The sequence below is a fragment of the Platalea leucorodia genome, assembly GCF_965183815.1.
Source record: "Platalea leucorodia genome assembly, contig: HAP1_HAP1_SCAFFOLD_207, whole genome shotgun sequence".
Classification (NCBI taxonomy): domain Eukaryota; kingdom Metazoa; phylum Chordata; class Aves; order Pelecaniformes; family Threskiornithidae; genus Platalea; species Platalea leucorodia.
Genome location: NW_028121352.1, coordinates 102,796 through 117,085, shown reverse-complemented (window position 1 = coordinate 117,085; position 14,290 = coordinate 102,796). Strand labels below are relative to the sequence as shown.

Genomic DNA, 14,290 nt, shown 5'->3' with positions numbered 1-14,290 from the left:
ATTCTGTAGCATGGGCCTTACAACCATTCCGAATGAAACATCCATTTTTACTAGTTTTTCACTGTATGGATGATATCTTAATTGCTGGAGAAAAAATGGACGTGGAAGGAACTTTACAAAGGTTAATAGAAACGTTAGAACCGAAAGGTCTTAAAATTGCTCCAGAAAAGGTACAACGACAAAATCCATGGCAATCTTTGGGATGGACAATTACTGGGAGCACAGTCAGACCACAGAAGATCATACTCAAAACAGACATTAAGACGCTCTCAGATGTTCAAAAACTAATGGGAGATTTACGGTGGGTAAGGTCAGTTAGTGGAATAACTAATGATGATCTAGCTCCCTTGATGCCTCTGTTGGGAACCTCAACCAGAGCCGATGAACGACGAAGCCTGGCGAAGGAACAAGAGCAGGCATTGGATCACATTCTAAAAACGGTTTTGACAACAGTTGTACAAAGAAAAATTAGTGATTTGCCTTTGCAATTTTTAATTGTTAACCCATCACCCAACCGAAAACACTTAATAGGACTGATAATCCAAATAGATAGGCCACGCATCAACATTTTAGAGTGGGTATTTTGATCCTATCAGCCAAAAAATACCGTCTGTACACGGATTGAACTATTAGCTAATATGATCATCAAAGGTAGAAGAAGGATTTGTGATCTGACAGGACAAGGACCTGAAACCCTGTTTGCACCTATAGCACAGAATTATTTAGATTGGCTTTTAGCAACATCAGAAATGTTTCAAATCGCTTTAGCCGAATACCCAGGTACTGTAACCAATAACTATCCTTCCACGAAAATTTTGCCGCTTTTACAAAATCAGGACTTTGAAGACATCCCTTATAGATCAGAAGTACCAGTTGAAGGGCGTACGGTATTTACTGATGCTGGAAGAAAACCAAAACGAGCTGCTATTGCTTGGTATGACAATAATCAATGGAATCATCAACTTCTTACAGGTCATACCGCCGACTCTTTACAAACCCTCGAGCTGAGAGCGGTGTTATGGGCCTTTCAACGCTGGCCCGACAAACCTCTAAATGTAATTTCAGATTCGCTCTACGTAGTAGGAACGGTACAGCGCCTGGAAGGCGCTATGATCAAATCACTGAAGAATAACACCTTATATATGTTATTAATGCAACTTCTATTTTTATTGAATCAACGCACTAAACACTATTTTGTGACACATATTCGTGGCCATCAATTTGATCAAGGCTTGTCGATTGGAAACAACATAGCCGACAAGTTGGTTGCTACCATCTGGAAAAATCAAAATCGTAACCTGTTTGAGCAGGCCCGTTTATCTCATGAATTTTTACACCAATCTGCAAAAGTACTGGCGAAACCATTTGATTTAAAACTATCAGATGCCCGAGGCATCGTCCAATCCTGTCCTGCCTGCCAAAAATCAGGATTCGCTTTAGGTCTTGGGGTCAGCCCTCGAGGTCTGGGAGCCCTACGATTATGGCAAATGGATGTCACCCACATCACAGAGTTTGGACGGCAAAAATATGTACACGTTAGCATTGATACTTATTCGCATGCAATCTGGGCCACTGCTCAAACAGGGGAAACAGCCAAACATGTTGTAAAACATATGTGTGCCTCACCTTGCCTCCTCTTGCCTTTCCCTTCTCTTCTTCTGCACCCTCCGACCGCCTCCTCTTCCCACACCTTGCCTCCTCTTGCCTCAGTCTCCTCCTCCTCCTCCTCTTTGCTTCACCTCACACCCTTTGGCCTTCCCCTTTGCCTCCTTCTCTTCCTCTACCTCCTACTCCTTCCTCTTACCGCCTCTTGCCTTTGCCTCCTCCTGCTTTCTCCCATTGCCTCCTCTTCCATACTCCTCCTCCTCTTGCCTCCTCTGCCCTCTTCTTGCCTCCTCCTCCTGATTTTCTTCTTGCCTCTTCTTCTCTCCTCCTCCTTCACCTCCTCTCTCCGCCTCTCGCCTCCTCGCGCCTCCTCTGCTTCCTCTTCCTCTTGCCTCCCGCTGCCTCCACTTGTCTCCTTCTCCTTCTTTGCCTCCTACTCCTCTTCTGACGCCTTCTTGCTCTCGCTCGCCTCCTCCTCCTCGCGCCTCTCCTTGCCTCACCGGCCTTTGGCCTTCTCTTCCTCCACAGCCTCCTCAAGCCTCCTCTTCCAGCCTAGGGCCTACTTCTCTTCTTCCTCTTGCCTTTTCCTACTCAGCCTCCCTTGCCTCTTCCTCCTCTTTGCTCCTCTCTAAGCCTGCTCTCTTTGCCTCCTCCTCCTCCTCGCGCCTCCCGTTGCCTCCTATATTGTCTCCGCCTCCTCCCGCCTCTTCTGCCCTCCTCGCGCCTCCTCCTTTTCCGCTTTTGCTTGCCTCCTCCTTCTTTGGCCTTCTCGCCTGCTCTCACCTCCTCGCGCCTCCTCTTTTGCCCTCCTCCTGCTCTCGCCCATTGCCTCCTCCTCCGCCTCCTATTGCCTCCTGCTCCCTCAGCTCCCATCCTCGCCTCTCCTCCTTTGGCGCTTTTGCTTGCCTCCTCCTCCTTTACCTTCTGGCTGTGGGATATCTGAAAAGCCAAGGACATGGAGTGAGCAAGCCAGACTCAGACTGTGTGGACTTAATCTGCATTTAACGCAAGAGGAATTCAAGGATGCTGCGAAGGTCGACTGCGGTTTGGAAGACATGAAAGAAGCAGATTAAGAGGAAGAAACTATTGGCTTGCAATGTTGAAAGCAAGATATGGGAGAAGCGGGCGGTGCGTGTGAACTGTTGTTATGAACGAATCAGAATATCGCTAGTAGCGCATGAACAGCATATTGCCAAACATAGTTAACCAAGTAACGGTAAGTTTATGCATGATTAGGAAGGCAAGAAACTGTAGCAACTAAGCTGTGTATGTAATAAACCGACATTTTGCTTGATCCTATTGATCGTGTGCTGTGTCCGTGACTTCCGCGTCAGCAGGTGGCGCCCGAACAGGGACCCTCAGATCGGAGTTGGATTTTCTGACGAAACCGAGAACGGAGGGGGCGGAAGCCGGCCGAAGGTGAGTGCTGCCCCAGCACTCGGGAAACGCTAGCGCGAAAGGTGGAATCTCACCCTGATCAGGTGAGCGGCCGGGGAGGAGATGGGGGCTACCATGACAAAAGAAGAGTCAGCGGTGGTTAAGCTCCTCCAACATATCCTCTCAACGAGAGGTATAAGTTATGACTCGTCTACTCTGAAAGCATTATTGCTCTGGGCAAAAGGAAAGGATTTGATCCCCACGGTTGGAGTTGCCTTTGATGCTATGACATGGGAGGAAATAGGGGCAGAACTGTGGGAAGAAATAAGTAAAGGATCCAAAGAGGCGAGCAAATTCCCCACTGTGTGGAGACTGATTCATGAAACTTTAAAAAGCATGGGGGAGGAGCGGCAAGTCGCTGCATCGGCATTCGCGGCTTTGACTCCAGGTGGCGGGCCCACCTCTGCAACCAGTAGGTTGTTTTCGGGTCCGACAATCCCTGCAGCGACCCCAGCCCGCGTTGCAGGAGGGGTCCGGATCCTAGCAGGGACTGCAACTGCAGCTCCCACCACCACCGAAGTGCAGTCACCAGAAAAAAACGCTGTGGAGGCTACTCCACCATCGCCCGATGTACCACAGTCGGATCACCCTCCGAGTTACGATGAGGCCGATCCACCAAATCGACCTCCCTCACCGGTGGCGACCACCTCACTTGGAGTTGATAATAACGGGAGAGGTGTACGGGAAGCACTGGACTGGAAAATATTGGAAGAAGCGAAAAGCGCTGTTACTCACTATGGTTTAAAATCACCATATACTCAATCTATATTACAGCACGTTTTTTCAGCACAGTTATTAACTCCTTATGATTCTAGAATGATTGTCCAGATGCTATTACCACCATCGCAACAATTACAATTTTTCCAACATTGGCAAACTGCCTGTGATAGGGCAGCTTCAATACCTCGACAACAAGGCGATCCGTTATTCGGAATCCAGGCTCCCAACATTTTTGCTCCAAGTAGGACACCGGGTAACATTAAGACATCCTAATGGACAATCTTTAGTACTGTCAATGTTAATTGACATGGGGGCAGATGTCCAACAGCAGCTCCATCACTGAGTTCCTCCTGCTGGCGTTCACAGACACACAGGAACTGCGTCTCTTGCACTTCTAGCTCTTCCTGGGCATCTACCTGGCTGCCCTCCCGGGCAACAGCATCATCATCACCACCGTAGCCTGCAAGCACCGCCTCCGCACTCCCATGTACTTCTTCCTCCTCAAACTCTCTCTACTTGTCCTGGGCTCCATCTCTACGACAGTCCCCAAAGCCATGGCCAATTCCCTCTAGGACACCAGGGCCATCTCCTTCTGGGGATGTGCTGCACAAGTCTTTCTGTTTTCATTTTTTCTTTCAGCAGAGTATTGTCTTCTCACTGTTACGGCCTATGACCGTTATGTTGCCATCTGCAAACCCCTGCAGTATGGGACCCGCCTGGGCAGCAGAGCTTGTGTCCACATGGCAGCAGCTGCCTGGGGCAGTTGCTTCTTCTATGCTGTGCTGCACGCTGCCAATACATTGTCACTACCACTCTGCCAAGGCAATGCTGTGGATCACTTCTTCTGTGAAATTCCCCAGATCCTCAAGCTCTCCTGCTCACAATCCTACCTCAGGGAAGTTTGGCTTATTGTGGTTAGTCTCTTAGTAGTATTCAGCTGCTTTGTTTTCATTGTGCTGTCCTATGTGCAGATCTTCAGGGCCGTGCTGAGGATCCCCTCTGAGCAGGGACGCCACAAAGCCTTTTCCACGTGCCTCCCTCACCTGGCCGTGGTCTCCCTGTTTGTCAGCACTGGCATGTTTGCATACCTGAAGACCCCCTCCATCTCCTGCTGCCCCTCCTGTCCCATAGACTGGTAAAAGATGGTTTGTTCCTTGCTCAGAGGAAGGGGTCTGCATTGGAGGGGATCATATGGAGGTTTCTGAATTCTCCCTCCCACAACATTTCTGCTTTTAGTTTCCTCTCGTTCCCTGATCACATCCCTGCTGCCTGGAGATTTTCCTGCTGGGAGGCGTTTCCCTGTCCCATGTCTTTTCCCTGTCAGCACTCACATACCCCATCCCAACCTCTGTGCACTCACCTTGGACTTACAAAAACCTGCCTGTTTGCAGGGCACTGGCTGGGTGCATGTGTCTGTTTGCACACTGCTGCCTGGTCTCCTCCAGAGTTCCACCTCAATGCACAAAGGCCTGGGAGACCTTGCTGGGGAAGTCTGAGGCAAAGAGGACACAGATTCTCAGATCTATCTGCACCTGCTCTTATTAAGTTCAGCACTGGCCACACAGGATCTTTGTTTCTTCTTTAACTGTTCCTGAAGCAGTAAACACTCCTTATGGTGCCCTTCCATTGCCTTTCAGGTTTAGACCGAGTTTCGGTCTGGACGCTTGCTGAGCTTGGAGGATGTTGTCCTTGAAGAGCAGCTGTCCTGAGCTCTGCCACCATGTCACAGCTCTGTCTGCTCAGGAACAGCTCCAGCTCCTCCTGCCTGTGCCCCTGGCTGAGGGCACTGCTGCACGTTTGGGCTGAAGCACTGGAGCTGTGAGACCAGGCAAGCTCATATTTGCCATAAGGAACCCTGGTACCAAATGTCCAAGACCTCATGTCTGCAAAAGCAGAGACATGGTGTGGGCAAAAGGGAGCTGCATGTCTTCCTAGCCCCAAGACTAAAGACGCAGAAAGAAATGCCTGTTTCATTGAACTGAGGATAAGTCCCCAGATGGAAGAAATTAGATCTTTCCTTGTCACCTTCCTGGGTGTCCTGCCTAATGATGGCACAAGAAAGGGGATTCTCATGCCAAAGTCTTTTCCTGATAACAGAATTGACACTGCTGGAAGTGTCTCCCCCCCAGCCAAGGGAGGGGACATCAGAGATGCCTTCAGCCTGTTTCACAGCAGGTTCCCCTGGAACCCCAGGGACACCTGGAGGGACCCCACAGGGGCAGAGAAAGTGGTGCCTTGGGCTGGGCCTCTGCTGCTGAGCTGGGCTGGGCTCCTGGGATGGAGGCAGCTCATGGCAAGTGGGCAGCACTGCAGAGAGACAGCTCTGCCCAGGAGCAGCTCCTCTGCAAAGGGCAGCAGGGCTGAGGGCACTGCCTGCAAGTGCTGAGAGGAGAGGAGTGAGGCAGAGAGACTGTAAGGCAGTGTGGAGTGGGAGGATGCTGAGAGCTCACTGCATGGGAGAGATCTTCACAGCCCTCTACATGGTAAGTCCCTGGCTGCAGGACAATGTAACTGGTGTTCCCGGAGGGATATCGAAAAGCTGCTACATCCCACAGCCTATGGGATCATTCAAGAGGACTCTTGCAGTTTCCCTAGGGGTAAAGGAGGAGGACGTGCTGCAGAGGAGGACTTCCCTACTGCACCTTCAGAAAGAAAAGGCAATACAGCTGCTGCCTTCTGGGGTTTTGAAGATCAGTGTGCACCTGTGGGTGCCCAGGGCCGTCCTTCAGAGCAGGGTCACTGCACCCCATGGGGCTGTGCACCAGGGCAGGGACTCTGCTGCCTGCCAGGGTCAGCACTCAGCCTGCCCAGGGAGCGCCCTTCAAAGCTGTGGGGAGAAGCTGGGGGTGGAAGCAGGGCAGGATCCCTCTGCTGTCCAGAGGGTGCAGCGTGGGTCAGGGCTGCTCAGACTTGTACATCACCCAGAGGATATTTGCAGAGGGTCATTTTAAAGATAGATGTCAAGGAAAGGGATTGCCTGAAAGGGAAGAAATCTGTGCTTTGAGTTTTTCCACTCTTGGTTGGCTGGGTGGGCAGTGGGAGATAGGAATTTATTTCTCTGCTCTGGAGAAGGCAGTGAGACCCCAGTTCTCATTAAGACTTTTCTGAGCTGCTCCTTAGCCCCTGCACACACAGAGATGCCCCTAGGCAGTGCCCTGCTGCCAGGAGGTGCCTGCAGGGCAGAGCTGAGTACACAGCAGGTGGGATGGGTTCTGTGAGCATGGAGAGGGAGGAGACGTGGGGACAGAGAAAGAGGTCATGGCCAAGAAGAGCTCTAGGCAGCAGAGCCATGGGCAGGAAGGAAGAGAGACCTGCTCCCAGCAATGCTGTGGGAGAAGGGATTCAGGCATCTCTCTGCCATCCCCTGCAGTGCAGGTGCTTTCCCTGGAGCAACCCCCTGGTCTCCTCGCTCACTCAGCAGAGCCTCTGCCCTTAATGGCATGGGGATGTGGCCATGAGTTGCCTTCCCATCAGCCTGACCATCACAGAGGGGAAAAACTCAAGTGTGTGACTCTGTCTCCGTCTCCTGCCTCCCTTGGCAGGGCTCCTTTGGCATGTTCTCCTCTTCTCCCTGCCGCCCTCCTTCTTACTGTTACACTCACTGGTGTGGGGGGTGAGGATTCAAGTGCAGCTCAGACACCAATGCTGCGTGTGCTGTCATGCACATACGGCCATGGAGGAAAAGCATCCAGCTCACACCCTGTTCACCTGTGGGGCTCTGGGTACTGCAGTGTGTGCAGCTGGCACTGATCTCACCCTCCCTTCAGGACATAACTAATGTAGGAGAGTTGACTCTGTCCTTGGGAAGTCCTGCTGGGCTGCAGGCTGCCCTCTCGTGGGGCACAGCTCTCCCAGGGCATCTCTGTGTTTTGCAGGAGCCCCATGGAGAAGACACCTCGGTGCTAAGGCCATTGAGATGCTGCTGGGTGGCTGCATGTGGGCAGCTGTAATGAGCTCTCTGTGTCCCTGGTTGGGAGGGCAGAGCTGAGATCCTCCTCAGGTACGATGGGATGGGGTGAGGGTATGGAGATCTGCACTTGGAAACTGGATTCCTCTGCTCCCACCACTGGCCTCTTTCTTTTGGGGGGAACACCCGAGTGCGATAGTCCTCCAGGTGGAAGAGCTGCCAGCACAGGGCAGCTGAGAGCAGGGCTGATGGGCAGAGCGGCTGTCCTCACTCTGCACTAAGGGACAGTCCCTCTGCCCAGTCTCAGGACCCACAAGGTTTCCCTTGCAGTGCAGCAGAAATGCCAGGCATTGCTGCATTCAAACCACTCCTCAGCTGTGCTGAGGCAATTAGAAGAGAAGGCACAACCCAAACTCCCCACAGCTCTGCTCTGCACTCAGGTGAATTGGGAGTGACAATGCTGAAAAGCTCTTTGATATCACTATATCAGAGATCACCCCAAGTTCCTATTTCCTTATTGCTGTATGGCAGGACTGAGTCCTGCAGAGCCTCCAGCAGAGCCTCCTGCTCCCTGGGGCACCCTCAACCAGCACCAACCAGAGCTCAAAAAAGCTCTTCCTGAAAAGTGAAAGGCGGGTTGGGGGAGTTCTATAAGAATTTGAATAGGTTTCCTTGAAAGCAGTCAGACCCTACTTCTCACTTCTGCCTCCTTGAACAGATCCCCGTGCCCAGAGGGAAAAAATGTCCAAGGGCAGCTCCATCACCCACTTCCTCCTCCTGGCATTCGCAGACACACAGGAGCTGCAGCTCTTGCACTTCTGGCTCTTCTTGGGTATCTACCTGGCTGTCCTCCTGGGCAACAGCTTCATCATCGCTGCCGTAGCCTGTGACCACCGCCTCCACCCCCCATGTACTTCTTCCTCTTCAACCTCTCCATCCTTGACCTGGGCTCCATCTCCACCACTGTCCCCAAAGCCATGGCCAATTCCCTTTGGAACACCAGGGCCATCTCCTACGCAGGATGTGCTGCCCAGCTCTTTCTGTTTGCCTTGTTGGTAGGAGCAGAGTACTGTCTTCTCACCATCATGGCCTATGACCGCTACATTGCCATCTGCAAACCCCTGCACTACGGGATCCTCCTGGGCAGCAGAGCTTGTGTCCACATGGCAGCAGCTGCCTGGGGCAGTTCTTTTTTCAATTTTCTCCTGCACACTGCCAATACATTTTCATTACCCCTCTGCCAAGGCAATGCTGTGGACCATTTCTTCTGTGAAATCCCACACATCCTCAAGCTCTCCTGCTCAGATGCCTGCCTCAGGGAAGTTGGGGTTATTGTTGTTACTCTCTTTCTGATCTTTGTGTGTTTTGTGTTCATTGTGCTGTCCTATGTGCAGATCTTCAGGGCCGTGCTGAGGATCTCCTCTGAGCAGGGATGCCACAAAGCCTTTTCCACGTGCCTCCCTCACCTGACTGTGGTCTCCCTGGTTTTGATCACTGTCATGTTTGCCTGTCTGAAGCCTCCCTCCATCTTCTCCCCATCCCTGGACCTGCTGGTGGCAGTTCTGTACTCGGTGGTGCCTCCAGCAGTGAACCCCCTCATCTACAGCATGAGGAACAAAGAAATCAAGGGTTCCTTGTGGAAAGTGATCCAATGGGTGCTGTTTCTCTGACAATAACCCGCCTCCCCTCCTCTCCACATTTCCCAGAGTTTATCCTAGGCCATGAGTCTGAGCGTTTCTCTCGTGATAATTCTAGTTAGAGATAATTTGCCTGGTTTATTCTCATTCTGTGGACGTTCGATCCTATCGTGTCTGACCCTTGCACCACGCTGTGTCAGATGTGGCCTGGCAGATAGCAGCTCTTCAATTAAAGGGGATCTCCTGGATGCAGTGCCTGAAAGCTGGGCTCTTCCTCCACTGTTGCTTCTAAGAAAATGTCCAAGGAATTGGTCTTTTAAAGTTCCTGTTCTTTTGTTCTCAGTGGTTTTGACGTTAACTGGGAATGCTGAATTCCATTGGATCAAAAGTTCTGGTTTGAAAGGCTGTCTTCTTGGTGTCCAATGGCAGTGGAGATGGTCCATCAGCTCCCCATTATCTCCTCAGGTTGCTTCATGTACAACAGGACTGATGGCATGTACCAGACTCTCTGGAAAAGAATTTGGAAGGGATGAGGAGAGGATGGGGACTCCCCATGTGCCCTGGTGTTGGAATGAATACAGACTCAGAAGGTGGAATACCCTCAAATGTGAAGTTCCCCAAAAGTAAAGCACTAAATTGATATATCCACTAAGAAGGACTCTGCAGTGCCATGGGAGTCAGTGGGGAGTCGGCAGGCACAGGGAAGGGAGAGTGGAGAGCTGCAGGAGCTGCCTGAGGACCCCCAGGGCCAGGACTCTGGTGCTGTCCTGGGGAGTGGGGCTGGTGGCAGCAGAGGAGGGGGCAAAGTCAGTCAGGGCTGGGGCTCACCTACAGTATGAATTCAGGAGAGCCAGAGAGTGCCTAGCCTCTGTTTCCCCATGCCCTTGCGGCCAGCACCAGCCCTGGGGCTGATGGGGAGCCTGAGCCCCGCTGTCTGCCCCCCAGCAGCTGCTGTGGCCTTCAGAGGGGCTGGGGCTGTGGGGTGAGTGCCCAGAGCTCTGCAGCAGCCTGTGCTGGGCAGTGCCATGGAGCCAGCCCAGGCTGGGCTGCTCTGCTGGGCTGGGCTGGGGAGAGGGCAGGGGAGGTGGGGAGAGCTGGGGAGGGGCTGGGCTGGAAAGTTCCCAGGAAACGAAAACACCAGCGTACAGCTCAGCTGTGTGAGTGTGGAGGGTGGGGGCACGCAGCAGTGTCCTCACACAGCCAGGCCTGGCAGAGACCTGAAGGGCCAGCAGAGCAGGACCTGGTCTGTGCCATAGTCCCTGCACACCACGAGCAAGCTGCCCCAGGGCGATCACCACAGACCTCCACCTATTCTGTCTTCAAAAACCTCTCCAAGGGAAAGATTCAGTGAGTCATAGAAGAAATCATGTCTGAAGAGAGCCCTGAACATCATCTTGCCTCACTCTGCTGCTCAAGGCAGGGTGAGCCAGATGAGGTTGTTCAAGGCCTCCGCCAGCTTTACATCATCCAGAAAGGAGCTGAAAGTGCGCTCCATCACATCATCCAGGGCGATAATAAAGACCTTCAACAGTGTTGGCCCAAGTGCTGGTCACTGAGGGATGCCGCCAGTAGCTGGCTGCACAGAGGACTTTGTACCACTGGTGACATTTGGGCTTGATCGTCCAGCCAGCTTCCCACCCAATGTCCACTTCTTCAGCCCAGATAGCACTAATCTGGCTATAAGGACACCACGGGAGACCAAGGCCTTGCAAAATTCCATGTACACAACATGCCTTTCTTTCCCCTGCCCTTTTTGGTTCAGCAATTCCTTTCTTGTCCTTCAAGTGCCTGGAAATGGCTGCAGGAGGCCATGTCCCACCCCCTTCCCAGGGACAGAGGTAGGCTGAGCAGCCTGTAATTCTCCCAGTTCCCATTCCTGCCCTTCTTGAAGATGGGATTGACCTCTGCCTTTTCCAGGGACCTCAGAACCTCTCTGATGGCTCTGGCACTTTTGAGAGCACAATCCAGAATCACGGGCAAGGGTGACTTGGCAGACAGGAGCCCTTGCAAGGAGCCTGTCCCAGGAAGCTGAGATGAATCTCCCTGAGCCCTGGGTTTGTTCCTGGAGTCACACACAGAAAGGGCAGGGTTCTGTCGGGCGTCTACATCTGACCTGGCCTCGTGGACTCCTTATGCACCCAGGGGTGTTCAGAGACATAGTCTTTCCCTCTTACACGCAGAGGCAGGGCACTGCAGGAGTCATAGGGACTCTCTGGCCTCCTGCTGCCACTGCCAGAGGCTGGGAGGCACCTCAGCCCTGCGGTGTATCGCCCTGCTCTGCACTCATCTGAGATGCCCCTCGTCATGAGGAATGGACACGGCGGCCTCGGCTCAAGGAAGCACATCCCAGTGCTGCATTCAGGTGGTTTCCCCTGGGATGTTACTCCCAATGTGAAGTGACCTCGAGGCAGTGTCTGTCCCACAGGCCTCCATGGAACCCCAAGGAATAGCTGATGGCATTTGTGCTCACTCAGGTTCATCTCAGCTCACGTACGTGATGTGCATGCTTACATCTCCTCTGTACAAGGCAAACATGGACTTCTGACCTACTCCTTTGGTGACCTTCCACGAAGGGACAAAGAACCTCTTCAGGCTGGGGTGAGAGGCCGGTGCTGGCAATGGTGGTTGTGAGGGGCTAGTGTAGGATGATTGCCCTGGGGCAGCTTCCCCAGGGTGCGCAGCGAAACTGGGCACAGACCAGACCCAGCTCTGCTGGTCCTTCAGGTCTCTCGCAGGGGGCCTGGCTGTGCGAGGATGCTGCTGCGGGCTCCAACCCTGCACACTCACATTCTTTAGCTGTATAGTGGTGTTACCATGTACAGGCCATATTCTTGGGCATGGTCTTGAGAAAAACTTTGGAAGAAGACCTAAGCCTTCAGGCACTGCCCTGAGGAAATCACCTTTCTTTATGGAAATGCTCTTATGGAGGTCAGCTCTGTCATGGAAGTGCCCATTGCCTGTCCCTCCCTGTGGTCACAGGACAACCACGTAGCACAATTGTGACCAAGCTGCCAGAGCACTCAGGGCTGACACCAACGCAAGGGATCAGAAAGAGAGTGTGGAAGTGGAAAGAGAACAGCCCTGGAAGACCAAGTGATGGTGCTCCCTGGCAGTGCTGCCATGCCGGGACTCTTTTCCCCTACACCCATGCACACAGGAACTGTCCCTGCAGCTCCAAAAGCCCTTGGAGGAAGGATCTCAGGAAAGAAGAAGTCACAGAAAGGACTTTATTTTGTTTAAAAACACAGGGAGCACAGGTCCTCATTTACACAGCCACTCAGTCAGAAAATAAAGGCAGCGAGTGAATTAGGAAGGGGATGACAACATTATCACAAGGCAAAAAACCACCAGCAACAACAAAATACAGAAGACAGGCTGGGCCTGTAATGAGTTACATTATACCTGCTATGCAGAAGATGATGGGCAGTTTATTGCTTCAGAAAAACATGCAGTTATCAGCTTCACAACTGCATCCTTGAGCTGCTGGTTCCTCATGCTGTAGATGAGGGGGTTCACTGCGGGAGGCACCACCGAGTACAGAACTGCCACCACCAGATCCAGCGATGGGGAGGAGATGGAGGGGGGCTTCAGGTAGGCAAATGTGCCAGTGCTGAGAAACAGGGAGACCACGGCCAGGTGAGGGAGGCATGTGGAAAAGGCTTTGTGGCGTCCCTGCTCAGAGCGGATCCTCAGCACGGCCCTGAAGATCTGCACGTAGGACACCACTATGAAAACAAAACACCCAAGTGCTAAACAGACAATGACCACAAGAAGCCCGGCTTCCCCATAGTAGGCATCTGAGCAGGAGAGCTTGAGGATCTGGGGGACTTCACAGAAGAACTGGTCCAAGGCATTGCCGTGGCAGAGGGGGAGTGAAAATGTATTGGCAGTGTGCAGCACAGCATAGAGGAATCCACTGCCCCAGGCAGCTGCTGCCATGTGGACACAAGCTCTGCTGCCCAGGAGGGTCCCATACTGCAGGGGTTTGCAGATGGCAACGTAGCGGTCGTAAGCCATGATGGTAAGAAGAGAATACTGTGCACCAACCAAGAAGAATACAAAGAAGACCTGAGCAACACATCCTGCGTAGGAGATGGCCCTGGTGTCCCAGAGGGAATTGGCCATGGCTTTGGGGACAGTGGTGGAGATGGAGCCCAGGTCGAGGAGGGAGAGGTTGAGGAGGAAGAAGTACATGGGGGTGTGGAGGTGGCGGTTGCAGACTATGGCAGTGATGATGAGGCCGTTGCCCAGGAGGGCAGCCAGGTAGATACCCAAGAAGAGCCAGAAGTGCAAGAGCTGCAGCTCCCGTGTGTCTGCAAATGCCAGGAGAAGGAACTGGGTGATGGAGCTGCTGTTGGACATCTGCTGTCTCTGGGCATGGGGATCTGTTCAAGAAGGAAAAGATAGTGACAAGTTAGGGAGATTTCTCTGAGCAAAATCAAAGCCATTTCTCATACACACAGACACCCTTTTCCTTTTCTAGGAGACCTTCCTTCAGCTCTGTGGCTGCAGCCCTGGTTGGTGCTGGCTGAATGTGCCATGAGGAGCAGGGGCTCTTCCCACTGGCTGCTTAGGTGTCAGCCCTGCTCTGCAGCAGTGGGTTCATGGGAAGAGTCGGGGCAGGGGCCAGTCCTGGTGTTTGACCTTGTCTCATGAAACCGCTCCTAGTGCAGAAGGGGCTGTCAGCATCTGCACTCCCAGTGATAAGGAACTGAGGTGGCAGAAGGCAGTTTGAGAGGTTTGGGTTTTTTACAGCTCCTCCTCCCGTCCCACCCTGCGGTGTGTTTTTGTATATAAGAAACCCTCAGCATTTGTGCTGCACTCAGGGAGAACAGAGGGAGTCCTGTCAGGCAAAAGGAGTGAGGGGAGGAGGACTGTCCCTCCGTCTGGCTCCCAGTTTCCCTGGGCTTTCACCTTTCTGAGATGGAGGGTGATCACACTCTTGTGTTACCCTGAAAAGCCACCAGGCACTGCTGTGAGCAGA

At 52.6% G+C, this 14,290-nt stretch overlaps 1 protein-coding gene across 1 annotated transcript; it reads right to left on the bottom strand.

The window, feature by feature from the left end:
• Positions 1 to 12,711: 12,711 nt before the first annotated feature.
• On the bottom strand, positions 12,712 to 13,668 carry LOC309603830 (olfactory receptor 14C36-like; the record flags this gene model as incomplete). Its single annotated transcript, XM_082338732.1, has 1 exon — positions 12,712 to 13,668. One exon carries the CDS (start codon positions 13,666 to 13,668, stop codon positions 12,712 to 12,714), a length of 957 nt encoding a protein of 318 aa, XP_082194858.1.
• Positions 13,669 to 14,290: the final 622 nt, after the last annotated feature.